The following is a 24,961-nucleotide window of genomic DNA, read 5'->3' on the forward strand; positions in this document are numbered from 1 at the left end:
TCCCTTTGGTTCAGCTGTTGTGGAACAAGTCCATTTTATCCTCAATGGTGCAAATGATGGTGTATCATTTATTAACTTATCTAGAAAGGAATGAAATGCTTCCCAGTGAAGTACTATTATGAGCAGCGATAACAAGGATAAGACAGAGATGGTATAGCAGGCACTGCTTGGGTCTGGTTTGCGTCAGACATGTTTCAATTTACAATACCTTTGATGTTCCACTAGAGGGAGTACTGTCTATTTCAAAAGGACAGTAGCAGCAGTTGATCGGACCACCTTCGTTACCAAGTTAATTACTGATGCCGATATTGTACCATTTTCCTCTAACAACAGCGATTAACGCAATCAGATCGATGAAATCCCCTTATGAGTAATTGTATGCTATCAAAACAGCCTACAAGCGACATTGATCCTTGGAAAAAGTAATAATAAAGTCATACATCTAAACTTTTTCACTTTAAACTATTAAAAAAATATATAAAATATGATAAACGTTTAGAATTACGTTTGAAATGACACATTGTATTGAACTGATAATAGATTATATTTTGAGATGTGAGAACTTCTACACAGAATAGAGTTATGGTCATGGAATAGATAACCTGTGGTCCTTCCTCCATCAAAACGTCACAGCCGTCGGTATAAAACAAACGTGAGCCCGTGCTGAAGGCGCACAGCTCTGCAACGTGACGTTAGCCGGGCACTGTTAGGAGAAGGTGCGTGCGGGTCAGTGGCACGAAGTTGTTCATGACAAATAAAAATAAAAATAAAAAAGGAAGGAAGGATGCAAAGTTGTGGTGCGAATCGGGCGACCTAAGTGAACGAAAAGGGTTAAATAGAAGAATGAGAAAGAAAAGTCAATAGGCGGTATGCGTTCAGTTACTAGAATGATGATTGAGACCGTTATTGCACTGAGTAGATTTTAGTTTGGGCCGCGCTTGGGAATTTATTCATTTGGAACGGCTGGGCGATAGATGTCTGATGGCTGAATACACACCTGGATTTCTATGGATCACAAACCAGCGAAAATGGATTTCCTCGGGAGAGGACATACGTGTATGAAGAAGTCAAATGAAAGTGCGAGAAAATAGTTTGTAAACTGCTATGAAGTTGATTTGAAAGTTTAAACATACTTTTACGCGTAGGAACCTTGAGAAATAGTCACCGTTGTGAATCCGTTATTAGACTAAATTTGTTTACCTAAGTGCTTCACAAACCAAGTGCATCACTGAGCAACAGAAACATGTATCTCGGTAAAGCTCTTCTGTTGGTCCTTCTCCTAAACTACACGACCACCAGTCTGTCTCTGTCAACCTGCGCCACGGTGGACATCGATCATGTGAAGCGGAAGAGGTTCGAGGCGATTCGGGGACAGATACTGAGTAAGCTCCGGCTGACCAGCCCGCCACACTCCCTGGGACCCAGTCAGGTCTCCTACCAGATCCAGTCGTTGTATAACAGTACCCGGGAGCTGCTTGAGGAGTTGGGGAGAGACCGGCAGCAAAGTTGCGGCCAAGACAACACGGAGACCGAATATTATGCCAAAGAGATATACAAATTCAACATGGTCCAGGGACCGCCAGAAAATAGTAGGCTAAGTCGTGTTATATTATATTCACCTTAATGCTCTTTTGGTTGATAAGCTATTTTCTATTGTTATTTTTGGTAAAACTCTCTTTGATTGTAGTTGGGTGCTCCATTACGCACGAGATCAATGAATAGAGAGCGTGCCAAATGCGTAATTTTGAAAACTTCCGCGTGATCACAAGAGGGAGGGCTGTCCCCGTTACCCATGTGAAGATCATAAAATTAGTGGTTTATCTATTTGTCATGACAATGATGGGTCCTATTTGGGCTTTACATAGTTGATAGTTGACAATGGATAGGATCGACTCTGTATATTGCATATATGGAGTGTGTGGATAGGATACAGTAGACTCGGTCCTTCTGGACCCCAATGGGTGCTCGTTTTAGTTATTTGCCATAACACTACACAGCTGATTAGAAATGATCAAAGCTTGATGAATAGTTAATTATTTTAATCAGTTGTGTAGTGCAAGGGCAAAAAAACAAAACGTGCACTCCTTGAGGTCACGAGGACTGAGTTTGGGAAACCCTGTGAGTACACAGATGGAATGTCTCAGAAACTGAATCTGTTTAAGATCGTATTAGATGTGCTAACTTCTGTTCAGTTCACTTTATTGGCCTTATTCAGGAATGTGTCTCGGACATCGGTGAGATGTGAGACTAGTAGAAGCTATGTTGTGGATTAACCTGGAAGTTGCCTCAGCTCTTTCCCCAACCTATTTCAATCCAGAAGACTAGTGTTTTTGTGTAAAGTCGTTCCTACTCCTCCTTCCTCCCTCTTTTTAACCATGGACCCAGTCCCTCTCACCAGATGTGTCCGTTTTTGTTGCAGCCAGGCCCAAATGAGAGGGACATCTGCCCAAGCTGATTGGAACAGGGCTGGGGAAGGGAAGGGGAAGCCTTGCTGAGGGGAGATAGGAAAAGTTAACATGGAGAAAACTTAGCTGAGGGAAGGACAGGGAAAGTAATCATGGAGAAAGAAACAGTTAGCAGATGGAAGGATCTCCTCCACTCCTTAGCCAGAGATCCACCACACACTATCTCCCTTTTCCCTATCTCACCTACATATCACCTTTATAGAGATCCACTATCTCCCTTTTCCCTATCTCACCTACATATCACCTTCATAGAGATCCACTATCTCCCTTTTCCCTATCTCACCTACATATCACCTTTATAGAGATCCACTATCTCCCTTTTCCCTATCTCACCTACATATCACCTTTATAGAGATCCACTATCTCCCTTTTCCCTATCTCACCTACATATCACCTTTATAGAGATCCACTCCCCACCACACACTGTCTGTGAGGTCTGAGTCACAATATCTGAGAAGAGAGGTGACAGGGAGGGGGGTAGAAAGAGAGGGAGGGTTAGTGTTTTTAAGTGTGGAAGAATTGGAAGGTAGGCCTTGTTGGTCGACGCAAAGCCCATTGCATCATGGTCCCTTTGAAATCAACAAGTGTTGTAGTAAAATGCGTCCCCCATAGCTCTGTGTTGGGACATATAAAGTGCTCCTGACAAAAAAACAACCTTTAGCTCCTACTACATCCTGAAGCCCAGTTAAAAACACAACGTAAACAAACATAAAGAGTGATGCATATTGAGGAGGCTCCAGGGTCAAGTTTCCTCTAGGGACAAATCCAGGATCAGTTTCCCATCCCTCAATCCTAACTTTAACAATTAGTGGGGGGGAAACTCCTAACTTTAACAATTAGTGGGGGGGGGGGGACTCCTAACTTTAACAATTAGTGGGGGGGGAAACTCCTAACTTTAACAATTAGTGGGGGGGGGGACGGGACTCCTAACTTTAACAATTAGTGGGGGGGGAAAACTCCTAACTTTAACAATTAGTGGGGGGGGGGGGAAACTCCTAACTTTAACAATTAGTGGGGAGGGAAAACTCCTAACTTTAACAATTAGTGGGGGGGGGAGAAACTCCTAATTTTAACAATTAGGGGGGAATGCAAAACTGATCCAAGATCAGTGTCTAGGGGAAACGTCACCCTACTCCCATTTAGGATACACCATCACCATTCCTCTTGTTTACAACGCCCTATAGCGTTACAGTTTTCCCTGGGGGTCAAAGGTCAAATTATCTTAATGTTCTCAATCAATATTGATTTATAATCTTCCTCTTTAGCCACTTGGCTCATCCTAATAAACTATTATCCCCTATAGTGTATAGAAAAGGCGACAATAGTCATCTGTAACACTATAGGTAAAGTTTAGATTTGACTGAATATTCATTATGATTACTTTCATTAATCTCATACTCTGTATGAAAAGACGATGGGTCAAACCCACCTTAAATGCAAAAGATTCACATAATCTCATACTTGTTGTGGTTCTTTATTTAACCAGAGGTCACATTTGAGATTTGCATTTCTTTTTTCCAGGTGAGCTCTGGCCAAGAGAGCTGCGTACACATGAGATACAACACAACATAACTATAAATGAACGTTAAGAACAGTGCAAAGTGCATAAGAGAGCTTAAAAGAGCTGGTACACTCGTCAGTTGTCAATAGCGTCATCATGCATACACAGTATTCACCCCAATGGGACTAATGACTTCAGCATATGCTGCTTTCTGGACGGAGCCAGCAGCAAAACATGGAGGATGGTTTTTTTTATATTTTCCCTGTTGTGCACATTGCCCTTTCCCTAAGCTGGCTCCAGACTTTTAGAATTCCACTTACCTCAGAGAGGAAAAGAGCTACGTTTTTGAAATGTCTTCCAATGCCAGGAAGGCTGTCTTGACCCTGCTGTAGGAGTTAGTCTTTACACCTGAGAATTTCTAGTGGCTTGAATTACTCAAGACAATAGTGCAAACCGGTTCAACATTGTTATACAGTGGGAAGAAAAAGTATGTGAACCCTTTAGAATTACCTGGATAAATTGGTCATAAACTTTTATCTGATCTTCATCTAGGTCACAACAATAGACAAACACAGTCTACTTAAACTAATAACACAAACAATTATATTTTTTCATGTCTTTATTGAACACACCGTGTAAACATTCACAGTGCAGGGTGGAAAAAGTATGTGAACCATGTGAACCCTTGGATGTAATAACTGGTTGACCCTCCTTTGGCAGCAATAACCTCAACCAAATGTTTTCTGTAGTTGCCGATCAGACCTGCACAAGGGTCAGGAGGAATTTTGGACCCGTCCTCTTTACAAAACTGTTTCAGTTCCACAATATTCTTGGTATGTCTGGTGTGAACCGCTTTCTTGAGGTCATCCCACAGCATCTCAATCGGGGTGAGGTCAGTACTCTGACTGGGCCACTCCAGAAGGCATATTTTCTTCTGTTCAAACCATTCTGTTGTTGATTTACTTCTGTCTTTTGGGTTGTTGTCCGGTTGCATCACCTAACTTCTGTTGAGCTTCAATTGGCGAACAGATGGCCTTACATTCTCCTGCAAAATGTCTTAATAAACTTGGGATTTCATTTTTCCGTCGATGATAGCAAGCTGTCCAGGCCCTACGGCAGCAAAGCAGCCCCAAACCATGATGCTCCATCCACCATACTTTACAGTTGGGATGAGGTTTTTATGTTGGTGTCCTGTTCCTTTTTTTTCTCCACATAGTGTTGTGTGTTCCTTCCAAACAACTCAACTGTAGTTTCATCTGTCCACAGAATATTTTGCCAGTAGCGCTGTGGAACATCCAGGTGCTCTTTTGCGAACTTCAGACGTACAGCAATTTTTTTGGGACAGCAGTAGTGGCTTCTTCCGTGGTGTCCTCCCATGAACATCATTCTTGTTTAGTGTTTTACGTATTGTAGATTCGTCAACAATAATGTTAGCATCTTTCAGAGATTTCTGTAAGTCTTTAGCTGACACTCTAAGATTCTTCTTACCCTCATTGAGCATTCTGCGCTGTGCTCTTGCAGTCATCTTTGCAGGACGGCCACTCCTAGGGAGAGTAGCAACAGTGCTGAAATTTCTCCATTTATAGACAATTTGTCTTACCGTGGACTGACTTTTAGAGATACTTTTGTAACCCTTTCCAACTTTATGCAAGGCAACAATTCTTAATTGTAAATCTTCTGAGATCTGTTTTGTTCGAGGCATGGTTCACATCAGGCAATGATTCTTGTGAATAGCAAACTCAAATTTTGTGAGTGTTTTTTTATGGGGCAGGGAAGCTCTAACCAACATCTCCAATCTCGTCTCATTGATTGGATTCCAGGATAGCTGACTCCTGACTCCAATTAGCTTTTGGAGAAGTCATTAGCCTAGGGTGTTCACATACTTTTTCCAACCTACACTTTGAATGTTTAAATGATGTATTCAATATAGACAAGAAAAATACAATAATTTGTGTGTTATTAGTTTAAGCACACTGTTTGTCTATTGTTGTGACTTAGATCAGATCAAATGTTATGTAAAATGTATGCAGAAATGCAGGTAATTCCAAAGGGTTTACATACTTTTTCTTGCCACTGTAGTGCCATTGGCCAATATGGTACCCCTTATTGTGGAAATAAAGAGAGCACATATCATGATGACGTTATATTAGTGTTATGATGAACCCCCCTTTGCCAGATGGACTTCACCAGGTGCACAAACTTCCTCATATAAAGAAAATCTTTGAAGTTATATCCCTTGGTCAAGGTGCTTTCCACCTTACTAGATCTGTTCAAAGCCTTTTCTACTTCAGACCCCTTCTACTTCAGACCAGACCCCTCCTACTTCAGACCAGACTCCTCCTACTTCAGACCAGACCCCTCCTACTTCAGACCAGACACCTCCTACTTCAGACCAGACACCTCCTACTTCCTCAGACCAGACACCTCCTACTTCAGACCAGACACCTCCTACTTCAGACCAGACACCTCCTACTTCAGACCAGACACCTCCTACTTCAGACCAGACACCTCCTACTTCAGACCAGACACCTCCTACTTCCTCAGACCAGACACCTCCTACTTCAGACCAGACCCCTCCTACTTCAGACCAGACACCTCCTACTTCCTCAGACCAGACACTTCCTACTTCAGACCAGACACCTCCTACTTCAGACCAGACACCTCCTACTTCAGACCAGACACCTCCTACTTCCTCAGACCAGACACCTCCTACTTCCTCAGACCAGACCCCTCCTACTTCAGACCAGACACCTCCTACTTCCTCAGACCAGACACCTCCTACTTCAGACCAGACACCTCCTACTTCCTCAGACCAGACACCTCCTACTTCAGACCAGACCCCTCCTACTTCAGACCAGACACCTCCTACTTCCTCAGACCAGACACCTCCTATTTCAGACCAGACACCTCCTACTTCCTCAGACCAGAGTAACTGTGAGTCACACCAGAATAAGTGTTTTAGAGGGAGGTGAGAGACTGAGAGGACTGGCTTCCTGTGTTTGCAGAGAGGCGTATTTCCAAGAAAGTACTGCGGTCAAGACCTAGCTGGTGGACAGATACAGCAAAAAGAACCCAAAACAGTGCACGACTAGACTCTCATCAAAGGTAGGGAATAGGGTGCCATTTGGGACGGAGCATAGGTCTTTGTCTCTCTCTCTCTGTCTCTCTCTTTCTCTCTGTCTCTGTTTCTCTTTCTGTCTTTTGTCTGTTTCTGTCTTTTCTGTCTCTGTCTCTCTTTCTCTCTTTCTCTCTGTCTCTCTCTTTCTGAAGAAGTTTTGCTTTCGGTGGATCTGCTGTTGACTCCGAGCCAGTGACATCACTCCTTTCCTTTCCCACCTCTTTAGCATGGTGTGGGCAAACACTTTAGCTCCTGACAGCTCTGCTGAAAGGCTTTAGGTACACTGTTGACATTTGGCAGATCTAAGGCTAGCGTCTGCACCGCCTCAAATCCCTGACAGGTGCAAATGAAACAAAGTTAAAGGGAAAGAAAGGGATGGACAGGGCAGGGATGGACAGGGTAGGGGAGACAGGAGACAGACGGGGTTATTTGAGGGCAGGGATAGAGGAGCGGAGGGTAGGTGTTGTCGAGAAGCCATCATGTGGTCGGAGCCGAAGGACTGTGAGTGCTGGATCTGATCTGGTCCGGTCTGTACTGGGGTGGGCTGGGCTAGCCCTGTATTCACAAACCCAGCGTAGGAGAGCTGAAAAAGGATTTGTTTTACCTTTTTAGATCATATTGAATAACATTATATGGACAGAGAGGACCTGATCTTATATCAGCACTATTACTCTGAGGGATTTTCTGAATATGGTCGGAGGTCTGGTCTAAGGGTCAATCCCAGCCCACTGAGGACAGCAGGGTTTTTGATAGGCCGAATACCAGAGAGGTGAAGTCGCTCCAAGTCAAACAGGGACACTACTTCACTTAGAAAATAAATGTCCCCCCACCCACCCCCAGATGCTTCTAGCCCCCTTGACTTCAGCTGATAACGGAAGCGTGTTATCGGGTTCCATGCTGAAGCCATGTGTAAAGGGTTCATTCAGGAAAGAAGTAAAGTCGTTTGAGGGCATTGACTGCTTTACATCATTAACGTTTACTGGCTGTGTCACAAATGGCATCATATTTCCTATATAGTGCAATCCTTTTTGACCAAAGCTCTATTGGTAGTGGTCAAAAGTAGTGCACTATATAGGAAATGGGGTGCCATTTGGGACGAAGACATTGTGAGCTGCGACTAAATTTGACGCGGGAAAACAACTGGTCTAACGAGGTGAACTACATTAAGGAGGAAATGTGGTATCTACTGGTCTATAGAGGTGAACTACATTGAGGAGGAAATGTGGGATCTACTGGTCTATAGAGGTGAACTACATTAAGGAGGAAATGTGGTATCTACTGGTCTATAGAGGTGAACTGCGTTAAGGAGGAAATGTGGTATCTACTGGTCTATAGAGGTGAACTACATTAAGGAGGAAATGTGGTATCTACTGGTCTATAGAGGTGAACTACATTGAGGAGGAAATGTGGTATCTACTGGTCTATAGAGGTGAACTACATTAAGGAGGAAATGTGGTATCTACTGGTCTATAGAGGTGAACTGCGTTAAGGAGGAAATGTGGTATCTACTGGTCTATAGAGGTGAACTACATTGAGGAGGAAATGTGGTATCTACTGGTCTATAGAGGTGAACTACATTAAGGAGGAAATGTGGTATCTACTGGTCTATAGAGGTGAACTACATTAAGGAGGAAATGTGGTATCTACTGGTCTATAGAGGTGAACTACATTGAGGAGGAAATGTGGTATCTACTGGTCTATAGAGGTGAACTACGTTAAGGAGGAAATGTGGTATCTGCTGGTCTATAGAGGTGAACTGCATTAAGGAGGAAATGTGGTGTCTACTGAACTATGCAGGGGAAATATCTACCGAGTCAACTCTTGGCTTATCAGTGGTGGTTCAACGTGTACCTATGCGCACAAGATGTTGAAAAGACTTTGAAAATACATATTTGTGGTTTGAAAAGACTGAAAATACATATCTGTGGTTTGAAAAGACTTTGAAAATACATTGTTGTGGTTTGAAAAGATGTCTTTCAACCAATTTTGGTCAATGGGTAGGAAGTTTTCTGACATGTTATTTTTTATAAGGGCGTCAATTGCTTGTCTGAGAAGGTATTAGATTCGCATTGACATTCATTCTGTACAAAGCAGACATTTTTTATGTAACGGAGGTAAGAACTTGCCCGTAAGCTCACTCCACAGCTACCTTGAAATGTCACGGATGGGGCCCCTCAAGAAGTATCTTTTTTGAGTGGCTCAACCCATTGGTTATGTTATCAAAACAGGGCGGTCACATGTGTTGCGACGACAGAACCTCCCTCGTTTGAGCCAGCAGCACCCTCACTGCTGTGAAGTTTGCAATGATAACTTCTGTGGTTAAAAACCACGCTGGAGTCCACTGGTTTAGCTTTGTGGTAACTTACAGTCATCTGCATGTTGGTTTGAATGTTACTGAGCTGGGTCTCTTCTGTCTGTAGAAAGAGGAATTGGCGTGTTCAACTAAATATGTAATAACAAAGTATTTGTGTGCTGGGTTCATAAGGCATATACTGGGGAAAAAGGGAAATCCTACAGTGAAATAATATGAAGGTATTTTTTTTTTCAAGCAGCACAGGTCAGAGCAAACGGATTCATTTGGGTCACAGCCTTCATCAATGTTTGGATAACAACAGGCATTCACCGATATGTATAGATGACGTCACATTGTAGTAGTGCTTCCTTCTTCTTCTTCCTCTGACGGTTGTAGGTGACCTTCCCTACTGCCCGCAGGACATCGCCTCCAAAGTGATCATGTCTGATCTCTTTCTTCTGTCTCCCGTCTCTCTTACAGAAGACCTGCCCGACTGTGCTAAGAGTATTAACATCAGTGTGCAAGCATTTACTGAGCTCTGTCCTCCTATGCCTGTTTCTTACAAATAAACTGCCCTCCTCTCTGTCTCCAACAGCCCGCCCTACTGTCTCCTCTCTGTCTCCAACAGCCTGCCCTACTGTCTCCTCTCTGTCTCCAACAGCCTGCCCTACTGTCTGTCTCCTGTCTGTCTCCAACAACCTGCCCTACTGTCTCCTCTCTGTCTCCAACAACCTGCCCTACTGTCTGTCTCCTCTCTGTCTCCAACAACCTGCCCTACTGTCTGTCTCCTCTCTGTCTCCAACAACCTGCCCTACTGTCTGTCTCCTCTCTGTCTCCAACAGCCCGCCCTACTGTCTCCTCTCTGTCTCCAACAACCTGCCCTACTGTCTCCTCTCTGTCTCCAACAGCCCGCCCTACTGTCTCCTCTCTGTCTCCAACAACCTGCCCTACTGTCTCCTCTCTGTCTCCAACAACCTGCCCCACTGTCTGTCTCCTCTCTGTCTCCAACAGCCTGCCCTACTGTCTGTCTCCTCTCTGTCTCCAACAGCCTGCCCTACTGTCTGTCTCCTCTCTGTCTCCAACAACCTGCCCTACTGTCTGTCTCCTCTCTGTCTCCAACAACCTGCCCTACTGTCTGTCTCCTCTCTGTCTCCAACAGCCTGCCCTACTGTCTGTCTCCTCTCTGTCTCCAACAACCTGCCCTACTGTCTCCTCTCTGTCTCCAACAGCCTGCACTACTGTCTGTCTCCTCTCTGTCTCCAACAGCCTGCCCTACTGTCTGTCTCCTCTCTGTCTCCAACAGCCTGCCCTACTGTCTGTCTCCTCTCTGTCTCCAACAGCCTGCCCTACTGTCTGTCTCCTCTCTGTCTCCAACAATCTGCCCTACTGTCTGTCTCCTCTCTGTCTCCAACAGCCTGCCCTACTGTCTGTCTCCTCTCTGTCTCCAACAACCTGCCCTACTGTCTCCTCTCTGTCTCCAACAACCTGCCCTACTGTCTCCTCTCTGTCTCCAACAACCTGCCCTACTGTCTCCTCTCTGTCTCCAACAACCTGCCCTACTGTCTGTCTCCTCTCTGTCTCCAACAACCTGCCCTACTGTCTCCTCTCTGTCTCCAACAACCTGCCCTACTGTCTCCTCTCTGTCTCCAACAACCTGCCCTACTGTCTCCTCTCTGTCTCCAACAGCCTGCCCTACTGTCTCCTCTCTGTCTCCAACAACCTGCCCTACTGTCTCCTCTCTGTCTCCAACAGCCTGCCCTACTGTCTCCTCTCTGTCTCCAACAACCTGCCCTACTGTCTCCTCTCTGTCTCCAACAGCCTGCCCTACTGTCTCCTCTCTGTCTCCAACAACCTGCCCTACTGTCTCCTCTCTGTCTCCAACAGCCTGCCCTACTGTCTCCTCTCTGTCTCCAACAGCCTGCCCTACTGTCTGTCTCCTCTCTGTCTCCAACAGCCTGCCCTACTGTCTGTCTCCTCTCTGTCTCCAACAACCTGCCCTACTGTCTCCTCTCTGTCTCCAACAACCTGCCCTACTGTCTGTCTCCTCTCTGTCTCCAACAACCTGCCCTACTGTCTCCTCTCTGTCTCCAACAACCTGCCCTACTGTCTGTCTCCTCTCTGTCTCCAACAACCTGCCCTACTGTCTCCTCTCTGTCTCCAACAACATGCCCCACTGTCTGTCTCCTCTCTGTCTCCAACAGCCTGCCCTACTGTCTGTCTCCTCTCTGTCTCCAACAGCCTGCCCTACTGTCTGTCTCCTCTCTGTCTCCAACAACCTGCCCTACTGTCTCCTCTCTGTCTCCAACAACCTGCCCTACTGTCTGACTCCTCTCTGTCTCCAACAACCTGCCCTACTGTCTCCTCTCTGTCTCCAACAACATGCCCCACTGTCTGTCTCCTCTCTGTCTCCAACAGCCTGCCCTACTGTCTGTCTCCTCTCTGTCTCCAACAACCTGCCCTACTGTCTGTCTCCTCTCTGTCTCCAACAACCTGCCCTACTGTCTCCTCTCTGTCTCCAACAACATGCCCCACTGTCTGTCTCCTCTCTGTCTCCAACAACCTGCCCCACTGTCTGTCTCCTCTCTGTCTCCAACAACCTGCCCTACTGTCTGTCTCCTCTCTGTCTCCAACAGCCTGCCCTACTGTCTGTCTCCTCTCTGTCTCCAACAACCTGCCCTACTGTCTGTCTCCTCTCTGTCTCCAACAACCTGCCCTACTGTCTGTCTCCTCTCTGTCTCCAACAGCCTGCCCTACTGTCTCCTCTCTGTCTCCAACAACCTGCCCTACTGTCTCATCTCTGTCTCCAACAGCCTGCTCTACTGTCTCCTCTCTGTCTCCAACAACCTGCCCCACTGTCTGTCTCCTCTCTTTCTCCAACAACCTGCCCTACTGTCTGTTTCCTCTCTTTCTCCAACAACCTGCCCTACTGTCTCCTCTCTGTCTCCAACAACCTGCCCTACTGTCTCCTCTCTGTCTCCAACAACCTGCCCCACTGTCTGTCTCCTCTCTTTCTCCAACAACCTGCCCTACTGTCTGTCTCCTCTCTGTCTCCAACAACCTGCCCTACTGTCTGTCTCCTCTCTGTCTCCAACAGCCTGCCCTACTGTCTGTCTCCTCTCTGTCTCCAACAACCTGCCCTACTGTCTCCTCTCTGTCTCCAACAACCTGCCCTACTGTCTGTCTCCTCTCTGTCTCCAACAACCTGCCCTACTGTCTCCTCTCTGTCTCCAACAACCTGCCCTACTGTCTGTCTCCTCTCTGTCTCCAACAACCTGCCCTACTGTCTGTCTCCTCTCTGTCTCCAACAGCCTGCCCTACTGTCTGTCTCCTCTCTGTCTCCAACAGCCTGCCCTACTGTCTGTCTCCTCTCTGTCTCCAACAGCCTGCCCTACTGTCTGTCTCCTCTCTGTCTCCAACAGCCTGCCCTACTGTCTGTCTCCTCTCTGTCTCCAACAGCCTGCCCTACTGTCTGTCTCCTCTCTGTCTCCAACAACCTGCCCTACTGTCTCCTCTCTGTCTCCAACAGCCTGCCCTACTGTCTCCTCTCTGTCTCCAACAACCTGCCCTACTGTCTGTCTCCTCTCTGTCTCCAACAGCCTGCCCTACTGTCTGTCTCCTCTCTGTCTCCAACAACCTGCCCTACTGTCTCCTCTCTGTCTCCAACAACCTGCCCTACTGTCTGTCTCCTCTCTGTCTCCAACAACCTGCCCTACTGTCTGTCTCCTCTCTGTCTCCAACAACCTGCCCTACTGTCTCCTCTCTGTCTCCAACAACCTGCCCTACTGTCTCCTCTCTGTCTCCAACAACCTGCTCTACTGTCTCCTCTCTGTCTCCAACAACCTGCCCTACTGTCTGTCTCCTCTCTGTCTCCAACAACCTGCCCTACTGTCTGTCTCCTCTCTGTCTCCAACAACCTGCCCTACTGTCTCCTCTCTGTCTCCAACAACCTGCCCTACTGTCTCCTCTCTGTCTCCAACAACCTTCCCTACTGATGACCTTCCCTACTGTCCTAAAGGTCTCTTCTCTCTGTCCTACAGATGACCTTCCCTACTGTCCTAAAGGTCTCTTCTCTCTGTCCTACAGATGACCTTCACTACTGTCCTAAAGGTCTCTTCTCTCTGTCCTACAGATGACCTTCCCTACTGTCCTAAAGGTCTCTTCTCTCTGTCCCACAGATGACCTTCTCTACTGTCCTAAAGGTCTCTTCTCTCTGTCCTACAGATGACCTTCCCTACTGTCCTAAAGGTCTCTTCTCTCTGTCCTACAGATGACCTTCCCTACTGTCCTAAAGGTCTCTTCTCTCTGTCCTACAGATGACCTTCCCTACTGTCCTAAAGGTCTCTTCTCTCTGTCCTACAGATGACCTTCACTACTGTCCTAAAGGTCTCTTCTCTCTGTCCTACAGATGACCTTCCCTACTGTCCTAAAGGTCTCTTCTCTCTGTCCCACAGATGACCTTCTCTACTGTCCTAAAGGTCTCTTCTCTCTGTCCTACAGATGACCTTCCCTACTGTCCTAAAGGTCTCTTCTCTCTGTCCTACAGATGACCTTCCCTACTGTCCTAAAGGTCTCTTCTCTCTGTCCTACAGATGACCTTCCCTACTGTCCTAAAGGTCTCTTCTCTCTGTCCCACAGATGACCTTCACTACTGTCCTAAAGGTCTCCTCTCTCTGTCCTACAGATGACCTTCACTACTGTCCTAAAGGCATCACCTCCAAAGTGTTCCGTTTCAATGTGTCGGCCATGGAGAGGAACTCCACCAACCTGTTCCGAGCTGAGTTCCGTGCTCTCAGGGTTCCAAACTCTGCTGCCAATAGGAACGAACAGAGGGTCGAGCTGTACCAGGTATGTAAAGGTACCCTCCATCTCTCCATGTCCTTCAGAGATCTTTAACTCCACCTGATCCCCAAGAAATAACTGCATAGTTTTCTAAGGACCTGAAGCAAGGCGACCATCTCTGCCGGCGCCAACAAGATGGCGCCAACAAGATGGCGCCGGCAGAGATGGTCTCTTCCGAGCCTGTTCACCCCGCTATCATCCAGAAGGAAAGGTCAGTACAGGTGCATCAAAGCTGGGACCGAGAGACTGAAAAACAGCTTCTATCTTAAGGCCATCAGACTGTTAAACAGCCATCACTAACATTGAGTGGCTGCTGCCAACATACAGACTCAAATCTCTGGCCACTTAAATAAACTGACTTAATAAAGGTATCACTAATCACTTTAAATAATGTCACTTTAATAATGTTTACATATCCTACATTACTCATCTCATATGTATATACTGTATTCTATACCCTCTACTGCATCTTGCCTATGCTGCTCGGCCATCGCTCGTCCATATATTTATATGTACATATTCTTATTAATCCCTTTACAGTTGTGTGTATAAGGTAGTTGTTGTGAATTTGTTAGATTACTTGTTCGATATACTGCTCTGTCATAACTAGAAGCACAAGCATTTCGCTACACTCGCATTAACATCTGCTAACCATGTGTATGTGACCAATAAAATTTAATTTGACAATGATAAGTCTTTCCTCCTAGTTTCATTTAGAGGCGGGGAACATAAAGGCCTGCAAAGAAACATCCATGTCATCAGGCATCAACATGGAATGTGTGTTCCAAATGACAGAATGTCAGAATGGAGAATGTGTACAGGGTCTGGCTCGGGGCAGGGTAACGCTAGTGTGTCCTGGAGAATGTGTACAGGGTCTGGCTCGGGGCAGGGTAACGCTAATATGTCCTGGAGAATGTGTACAGGGTCTGGCTCGGGGCAGGGTAACGCTAATATGTCCTGGAGAATGTGTACAGGGTCTGGCTCGGGGCAGGGTAACGCTAATATGTCCTGGAGAATGTGTACAGGGTCTGGCTCGGGGCAGGGTAACGCTAATATGTCCTGGAGAATGTGTACAGGGTCTGACTCGGGGCAGACTCTGTACACTCTTGCCTGCATCTAGCTGCATCATTAGTCCAGCAGTTGCAAACGAGAGTTTAAATTGGACAAATTCAGGAATGTTTTATCCTTGTTTTGTTCAGTTTGCTTCCGTTTAAGAAACTTTTTAACAGAATCGGCGGAATGAATACACCCCTGATCACACATAAACACAGTTCACTTTCACAGCAGCCACGTTGTATTCCTTCTCACATCTATGCGCTCTCCTCCTCTCACCTCTTTCCTTCGCTTGTGGACTTCAATGTACAACACATCAGCTGTATGTGACCAGGCTTAAAAACCTTTCCAAACCAAACCACTGCACATAGCCTACATCGTTGTCACCATATTAGCTAAAGTAACATCATAGTCAACATAGCTAATAGAACTAATGCGTTAGTAAACCCGCTACAATCATGCAGTAACGTTACAGTGTACAGTCAGTAAGCAGTTACACCGACAGGCCCCGGTGACAACACTTTAGTAAAACCAAAAGCTTACCTTGACTTGGAATAGTTCCAATGTTGTGTTGGCAAGTCATAGCCAGCTAGCTAACATAGCTCCCTCTGTTTGAGTAGGCTAAACTAGCTGTGTTTGCTAGCAAAGTAAGTGAAAGTGAAAAAAAATGAAATCTGTCTCTCTCTCTTGCTTCTCACTCATTTTGGAAGAAATTAATTTGTTAAACTGTTCAACTATTGTCTTTCTCTCTCTTTATACACTGCAGTGCTAGCTAGCTGTAGTTTATGCTTCCAGTACTAGATTAATTCTCTGATCCTGTGATTGGGCAGAAAAAATGTCAGTTCATGCTTCAAGAGCTCTGATAGGTTGGAGGACGTCCTCCGGAAGTTGTCATAATTACTGTGTAAGTCTATGGAAAGGGGTGAGAACCATGAGCCTCCTAGGTTTTGTATTGAAGTCAATGTACCCAGAGGAGGATGGAAGCTAGCTGTCCTCTGGCCACACCATGGTGCTACCCTACAGAGTGCTGTTGAGGCCACTGTAGACCTTTGCAAAATAGTGTGTTTTAATAAATTATTTGGTGACGTGAATATATTTATTATAGTTTTATCTAAAAAGGATAACTTTAATGTTTTACTATTTTTATGAAATTCACAGAGGAGGATGTTCCTCCTCTTCCTCCTCTGATGAGCCTCCACTGTTTGAGTGTTTTAATTGAGTCTGTTTTTGGATGCCGATTCACTTTTTTTTATTATTAAACTGAATGTACCCAAAACATTCTACAAGCATCTCTCTCTAAAGCCTCTGCTCTAGAATATGACATGCAGTGCCATGGCAGTAATGGCAGAAATTATGTCCTTATTGTGGAGTTTCTTTATGCTTCTTCTCACAAGTTTAGCTTATGTCTCCACTAGTTCCAACAGCATCAGTGTAGTGACTCTGTATCGTTCATATGCAGTAACTCACCTACCCTCGGTTTTCAGATCCTGAGGCCAGACGAGCACATAGCTAAGCAGCGCTACATTGGAGCCAAGAACGTGCTGACCAAGGGACCGCCAGAATGGGTCTTCTTCGACGTGACAGAGACGGTACGGGAGTGGTTGATGTACAGAGGTGAGGATGCCACGATTGATTGATTGATTGATTGATTGATTGATTGATTGATTGATTAATGAATTAATTGATTGTAGTGTTGAGCAATTTAGTGCATTTCTGAGATCGGTTTGGGTTTCAGCGGGAAAAAAATACAAAAAATTATAATACATGAAATGCATTGTGTGGGTTGAATGGTGTAACACAGAATAAAACAATGAATAAAAGTCCCATGATGCTGGTGACTGTCCGTTACTGCTGATCACTTATTAACCATCACTTATTCACATGAATTTAATATAAAATGTCAGCTGTTGTGTATATTACATTAGTTTTATTTAATTACTTAATTATTTAGTTCACAAGTCATCATCTCATCTCCATAGAGCTGCTGTCTGACAAAATCACTATTTTAGTAGTTCAAAGTAAATGAGGCGTACTTGTAATGGCTGCTGAATGCCACCTGTCAATCACTTCATGTATTTTCAGGCTCGTAACCCAACTGCTTTCTATCCCTCTCCATCTTCTCTGTCTCCATGTCAAGTTTAAGCGCCCATGCAATGGATTCTGGTCATTGTAGTTAATTACCACATTTTCTGCACTAAACAATGTATACTGAACAAAAAATATAAACGCCACATGTAACAATTTCAACTCCTTTTACTGAGTCACAGTTAATATAAGCAAATCAGTCAATTGAAATAGATTCATTTGGCTCTAATCTATGGATTTCACATGACTGGGCAGCCAAGGGTGGGCCTGGGAGGGCATAGGCCCACCCACTTGGGAGCCAGGTCCAGCTAATCAGAATCCGTTTTTACCCACAAAGGGGCTTTATTACAATGGTTCTCCTTCAATGTGACAGAAATACTCCTCGGTTTTATCAGATGTCCAGGTGGCTGGTCTCAGACGATCCCGCAGGTGAAGAAGCTGGATGTAGAGGTCCTGGGTTGGCGTGGTTACACGTGGTCTGTTGTTGTGAGGCCGGTTGAATGTACTGCCAAATTCTCTAAAACAACGTTGGTGGCGGCTTATGGTAGAGAAATTGACATTAAATTCTCTGGCAACAGCTCTGGTGAACATTCCTACAGTCTGCATGTCAATTGCTCGCTCTCTCAAAACTTGAGATGTCTGTGGCATTGTGTTGTGTGACAAAACTGCACAATTTGGAGTGGCCTTTTATTGTCCTCAGCACAACATGCACCTGTGTAATGATCATGCTGTTTAATCAGCTTCTTGATATGCCACAACTATCAGGTGGATGGATTATCTTGGCAAAAGAGAAATGCTCACTAACAGGGATGTAAACAAATGTGTGCACAAAATTTGAGAGAATTAAGCTTTTGTGTGTATGGAACATTTCTGGGATCTTTTATTTCAGCTCATGAAACGTGGGACCAACACTTTACATGTTGCGTTTATATTTTTGTTCAGTATAGAATATTGGCCTGTTGGAAACTACAACTCCCTACTACATCACACAGTTCAGGCTGACTGATTTATCTCTACAGAAACTACAACTCCCTACTACATCACACAGTTCAGGCTGACTGATTTATCTCTACAGAAACTACAACTCCCTACTACATCACACAGTTCAGGCTGACTGATTTATCTCTAGAGAAACTACAACTCCCTACTACATCACACAGTTCAGGCTGGATCTGATTTATCTCTAGAGAAACTACAACTCCCTACTACATCACACAGTTCAGGCTGGATCTGATGTATCTCTACAGAAACTACAACTCCCTACTACATCATGGTCTGGTCTGGTTTATCTCTAGAGAAACTACAACTCCCTACTACATCGCACAGTTCAGGCTGGATCTGATGTATCTCTAGAGAAACTACAACTCCCTACTACATCACACAGTTCAGGCTGGATCTGATGTATCTCTACAGAAACTACAACTCCCTACTACATCACACACTTCAGGCTGGATCTGATTTATCTCTACAGAAACTACAACTCCCTACTACATCGCACATTTCAGGCTGGATCTGATTTATCTCTAGAGAAACTACAACTCCCTACTACATCACACAGTTCAGGCTGGATCTCATTTATCTCTAGAGAAACTACAACTCCCTACTACATCGCACATTTTAGGCTGGATCTGATTAATCTCTACAGAAACTACAACTCCCTACTACATCGCACATTTCAGGCTGGATCTGATTAATCTCTACAGAAACTATAACTCCCTACTACATCACACAGTTCAGGCTGGATCTGATTCATCTCTCTCGAGAAACTACAACTCCCTACTACATTGCGCAGTTCAGGCTGGATCTGATTAATCTCTACAGAAACTACAACTCCCTACTACATCACACAGTTCAGGCTGGATCTGATTTATCTCTACAGAAACTACACATCGAGCTCACAGAAGAAGAAAAAAAACGAACTAAATGGAATTCAAATAATTGAACCGACTTCGGTCAATTCGTTTAAAAAATAATCATATTTAGGTTAATCGCTCAGCACTAATTTATTGACATGATGCCTCTCTCCTGTCAGAGACCAACCTGGGTCTGGAGATCAGCGTACACTGCCCATGCCACACCTTCAACCCCAACGGTGACATCATCGATAATGTGAACGAAGTGCTGGAGGTCAAGTTCAAAGGTCAGTAGGCATAACATTATCTTCTTTGTGTGGTCTCCTCTTTGTTGTTACCACCCAATAACTGGCAATGAACTGCAAGTCTCGCTCTGTCCTCTATCTTCTTGAGCTGCATCTGTGTTCCTTTTGACAAACGGAACTTTGAACTGACATCCCCCCCCCCCCCCCAAAAAAACCCCAAAACATTTTTAAAAAGGCTTTATAAGACACAAAGTCACAATAGGACTAGCTCAGTAACTGAGGAGGAAGGCCTATGACGTCCTGGGGGACAGCACCCGTTGTTCTCAACCCGCAGTTCAAACTGCTCCCCCTTATGATGCAGCCTACTCTGTCTGAAGTGCTGCACCAATAGGAGCAGGGCCTGGTTTGAGCCCGAGGCCATCCACCTGGTTAACAGGACCATAAAGGAAGACCTAGGGACTATTCTAGAGATAGTTCAGCCCTGACATTAATTAACAACTGTGGCTTCCGTGAACTTTTAGTTTCTTAAATTGCACCATGCACATTTTAATTGATGTCTTAAGTGTTGATCTTGTATTTCTTATACTGTCTATGATTGTCCTAATTTGAAAGCATCCTGTCCACCCTGAACAAATCGCACCTCTGGGATTAATAAAGTTGTATTGTAATGACTGACCTTTGACCCCTCTCTCTGCTGCAGGGGAGAAACATAGAAAAAGTCTGACCTATGCCCTGTAACATGTATTGGCTGATATATAATGTCTGCCCTCCTGCTGCTATAGGTATGGAAGGGGAGTATGAGGAGGTGGGTCGTTGGGACCTGGGTCGTCTGAAGAAGAAGAAGAAGAAGAAGAAGGAACAGAAGGAGCAATACCTGCCTCACCTCATCCTCATGATGATCCCTCCTCACCGCCTCGACTCACAGCCACGCAGACGCAAAAGGGCCCTGGACACCAACTACTGCTTCTCGTAAGGACCCTTACTGAAACTGTTAGCACTTGTGTTTCCACCTATCGGTTGTCATGTCCTGAAAGGCGCCTTAGAAGTGGTTTCTGATACATCTGCTGTAATATAAACAACAATAGCAGATGAAGGATCAATGAGCCAGCTAACCTTCCCATATGTGCAATATAAAACTGTTCATGTGTTGGTTGATCAAGACGAGAAACTTTTAAAAACTTCCTTGCAACTTCAACTGACTCTAAAGTTCTGTGTTGTTAACAAGAAAACCGTTGAGTTGTAACTGAACAGTTATCAAAGCTGACTACCTAGCTCATTGTTGTATGAGTGAGAAGGTATGAGTGATTCACCATAGTTTGTTGTGCCCCCCCCCCCCCAGCACTGTTGAGGAGAACTGCTGTGTCCGTCGTCTCTACATCGACTTCCGTCGAGACCTGGACTGGAAGTGGATCCACGAGCCTAAAGGATACTTCGCTAACTACTGCTCTGGACCCTGCCCCTACCTGAGGAGCTCCGATACCACACACGCACAGGTGAGGGTAATCTGACACCACACACACACAGGTGAGGGTAATCTGACACCACACACACACACAGGTGAGGGTAATCTGACACCACACACACGCACAGGTGAGGGTAATCTGACACCACACACGCACACAGGTGAGGGTAATCTGACACCACACACACGCACAGGTGAGGGTAATCTGACACCACACACACACACACACACACACACAGGTGAGGGTAATCTGACACCACACACACACACAGGTGAGGGTAATCTGACACCACACACACACACACAGGTGAGGGTAATCTGACACCACACACACACAGGTGAGGGTAATCTGACACCACACACACACAGGTGAGGGTAATCTGACACCACACACACACAGGTGAGGGTAATCTGACACCACACACACACAGGTGAGGGCATTCTGACACCACACACACACACACACACACACACACAAGTGAGGGCAATCTGACACCGCAGACACAGGTGAGGGCAATTGTGGTTATATGCGCTAAGGCTATAATGACAAAACAATACAGGCTAGCTAGGTAGCTGCTCAATAGCCCATGTAAGGTAGCTAAGGTACAGTGAGACATCATACACAGGACTCAACCAGAATAAAATTCAGATCTTCCAGGATTGATTTATTTACGCAATTTAGTAGACCGGGACAGTTGCACATTAATCAACATTAATCCACATTTCAGCTTCCACATCAGCAACACCAAAATGTCTCTTTCACAGCCTAAAATGAACACCTGTCACCTGCGGGTAGATTTTAAGATGTCTGTTTCACCAGCCTTGTTGGTGGGAAGTCAGGGCTCCACTGTGCGAGCGTTTCACTTGTGTTTGAATAAAAATGGTGAAATATGATCACATTTACAGTAAAAAATGCTGCAGTAACTGTTTTCAAAGTATTTCCGCCATTTTGTTTCATAGCTGGTAAATTAATCACATAAAATCGAAACTACAAATCCTATATAGCCTATCCCACCTCGCGCTGCAACACTGCCTGGCTGGGGCTGAGCACACCTGAAGAGCTGCGCTTAGGCATAAAAATGTGTTTAATTTACTTGAAACGAAAGTCTACTGAAGTGAGACTTTGTCCTTGTTTTTCTTAGCTATTTACATTATTTTGTTGACAAGCAAGGTTGTTTTTCTATGTTTAAGTCACAACTGCTAGAGAAGAGAAGACAGCGTTTCTACTAGTCAGACTCAATCTCACAGATACAAACATGACTGGAGTCGTGCTACCACCGTAACCTTCCGCTCTTAAAGGGGCAGGTGAACATTTGTCTCGTCTGTGATATTTTGGTTAGACTCAGATCACAAAAAATGTAATTTTTCAATAGACTATATTTACTTCTTACTAGTAATACATTTATTTTAGAAACATTAGAAAGCATGTTAATAGTTTTTTTTTGTGTGTGTGTTTTGTTGAAAATTTTAAATGCCCAAAAATATATTGTCTGGTTAAAAAAAAATCTGAATGGTTGGTGGACCAAAAAAAGTATATTTTATACCCTCATCTCTTTCCTGTTCCTCCATAGCTGCTGAGCTTGTATAACACTCTGAACCCAGAGGCCTCAGCCTCTCCCTGCTGCGTTCCCCAGGACCTGGAGCCTCTCACCATTCTCTACTACTCTGGACGTACCCCTAAAGTAGAGCAGCTATCCAACATGATCGTCAAGTCTTGCAAATGCAGCTGAGGAGGCCAGGAGTAGGTCCGAAGCCTTGGAGTAGGATAGGGGGGAATGGCCCTCGTAGGTGACCTGTATTGGGACACTAGAGCCAGCCCGGCCTGCCTACCTGTGGAGGACTAGACTACCAACATCCAGGCGATTTGTATTAATCAACAAACTACGTGACCTAGCTCTTAACACCACTTAAACTGAAGGGCCCCATCCTTGTGTAAGGAGGACATACTATGCTAGACTTTGGGATCCGAACTTCTTCATTCTTTTTGATTTGTTCAGTTTAGAGTTAGTAGTTTCCTTTTACAGTTTTCTAACTGGGTTTCCTTCCCTTCCTACAAACTCGGTTTCCTTCCCTTCCTACAAACAAACTGGGTTTCCTTCCTTCCCTTCCTACAAACAAACTGGGTTTCCTTCCTTCCTTCCTTTTCTACAAACAAACTGGGTTTCCTTCCTTCCCTTTCTACAAACAAACTGGGTTTCCTTCCTTCCCTTCCTACAAACAAACTGGGTTTCCTTCCTTCCCTTCCTACAAACAAACTGGGTTTCCTTCCTTCCCTTTCTACAAACAAACTGGGTTTCCTTCCTTCCCTTCCTACAAACAAACTGGGTTTCCTTCCCTTTCTACAAACAAACTGGGTTTCCTTCCTTCCCTTCCTACAAACAAACTGGGTTTCCTTCCTTCCTTCCTTTTCTACAAACAAACTGGGTTTCCTTCCTTCCCTTCCTACAAACAAACTGGGTTTCCTTCCTTCCCTTCCTACAAACAAACTGGGTTTCCTTCCCTTTCTACAAACAAACTGGGTTTCCTTCCTTCCCTTCCTACAAACAAACTGGGTTTCCTTCCCTTCCTACAAACAAACGGGGTTTCCTTTCCTTTCTACAAACAGTGGGCATTATTATCATAACGCAAAGGAGAAAGGACAGACTAGCTGCCATATCCAAAGACATACACTACCGTTCAAAAGTTTGGGGTCACTTAGAAATGTCCTTGTTTTTGAAAGAAAAACACTCTTTTTGTTCATTTAAAATAACATAAAATTGATCAGAAATACAGTTTAGACATTATTGTAGCTGGAAACGGCAGATTTTTAAAAATGGAATATCTACATAGGTGTACAGAGGCCCATTATCCTCAACCATCACTCATGTGTTCCAATGGCACGTTGTGTTAGCTAATCCAACTTCATCATTTTAAAAGGCTAATTGATCATTAGAAAACCCTTTTGCAATTATGTTAGCACAGCTGAAAAATGTTGTCCTGATTTAAAGAAGCAAAAAAACTGGCCTTCTTTAGACTAGTTGAGTATCTGGAGCATCAGCATTTGTGGGTTCAATTACAGGCTCAAAATGGCTATAACAAAGCACTTTCTTCTGAAACTCGTCAGTCTATTCATGTTCTGAGAAATGAAGACTATTCCATGCAAGAAATTGCCAAGAAACTGAAGATCTCGTACAACGCTGTGCAATACTCCCTTCACAGAACAGCGCAAACTGTCTCTAACCAGAATAGAAAGAGGAGTGGGAGGCCCCGGTGCACAACTGAGCAACAGGACCAGTTCATTGGTGTCTAGTTTGAGAAACAGACACCTCACAAGTCCTCAACTGACAGCTTCATTAAATAGTACCCGCAAAACACCCATCTCAACGTCAACAGTGAAGAGGCGACTCTGGGATGTTGGCCTTCTAGGCAGAGTTCCTCTGTCCAGTGTCTGTGTTCTTTTGCCCATCTTAATCTTTTATTTGTATTGGCCAGTCTGAGATATGGCTTTTTCTTTGCAATCCTGGAGTCGCCTCTTCACTGTTGACGTTGAGACTGGTGTTTTGTGGGTACTATTCTAATGAAGCTGCCAGTTGAGGACTTGTGAGGCGTCTTTCTCAAACTAGACACCAATGAACTGGTCCTCTTGCTTTCTCAGAACAAGAATAGACTGACGAGTTTCAGAAGAAAGTGCTTTGTTTCTGGCCATTTTGAGCCTGTAATCAAACCCACAAATGCTGATGCTCCAGATACTCAACTAATCTAAAGAAGGCCAGTTTTATTGCTGCTTTAATCAGAACAACAGTTTTCAGCTGTGCTAACATAATTGCAAAAGGGTTTTCTAATGATCAATTAGCCTTTTAAAACGATAGCTAACACAACGTGCCATTGTAACACAGGAGTGATGGTTGCTGATAATGGGCCTCTGTACGCCTACGTAGATATTCCATAAAAAAATCTGTCGTATCCAGCTACAATAGTCATTTACAACATTAACAATGTCTACACTGTATTTCTGATCACTTTGATGTTATTTTAATGGACAAAAAAAAGGAGCTTTTCTTAAAAAAA

The 24,961-nt window shown here is 44.6% G+C and overlaps 1 protein-coding gene across 1 annotated transcript; it reads left to right on the plus strand.

Annotated features, from left to right (window-relative positions):
* The first annotated feature begins 671 nt into the window (after positions 1-671).
* Positions 672-23,706, plus strand: LOC106608297 (transforming growth factor beta-3 proprotein). Its single transcript, XM_014206164.2, has 7 exons — positions 672-1,589; positions 14,059-14,222; positions 16,754-16,883; positions 19,387-19,494; positions 20,235-20,421; positions 20,792-20,945; positions 22,486-23,706. The coding sequence occupies exons 1-7, from the start codon at positions 1,244-1,246 to the stop codon at positions 22,642-22,644; spliced, it is 1,248 nt and encodes a 415-aa protein (XP_014061639.1). The 5' UTR covers positions 672-1,243; the 3' UTR covers positions 22,645-23,706.
* Positions 23,707-24,961: the final 1,255 nt, after the last annotated feature.

Source organism: Salmo salar, chromosome ssa06 (genome assembly GCF_905237065.1).
Source record: "Salmo salar chromosome ssa06, Ssal_v3.1, whole genome shotgun sequence".
NCBI classification, from domain to species: domain Eukaryota; kingdom Metazoa; phylum Chordata; class Actinopteri; order Salmoniformes; family Salmonidae; genus Salmo; species Salmo salar.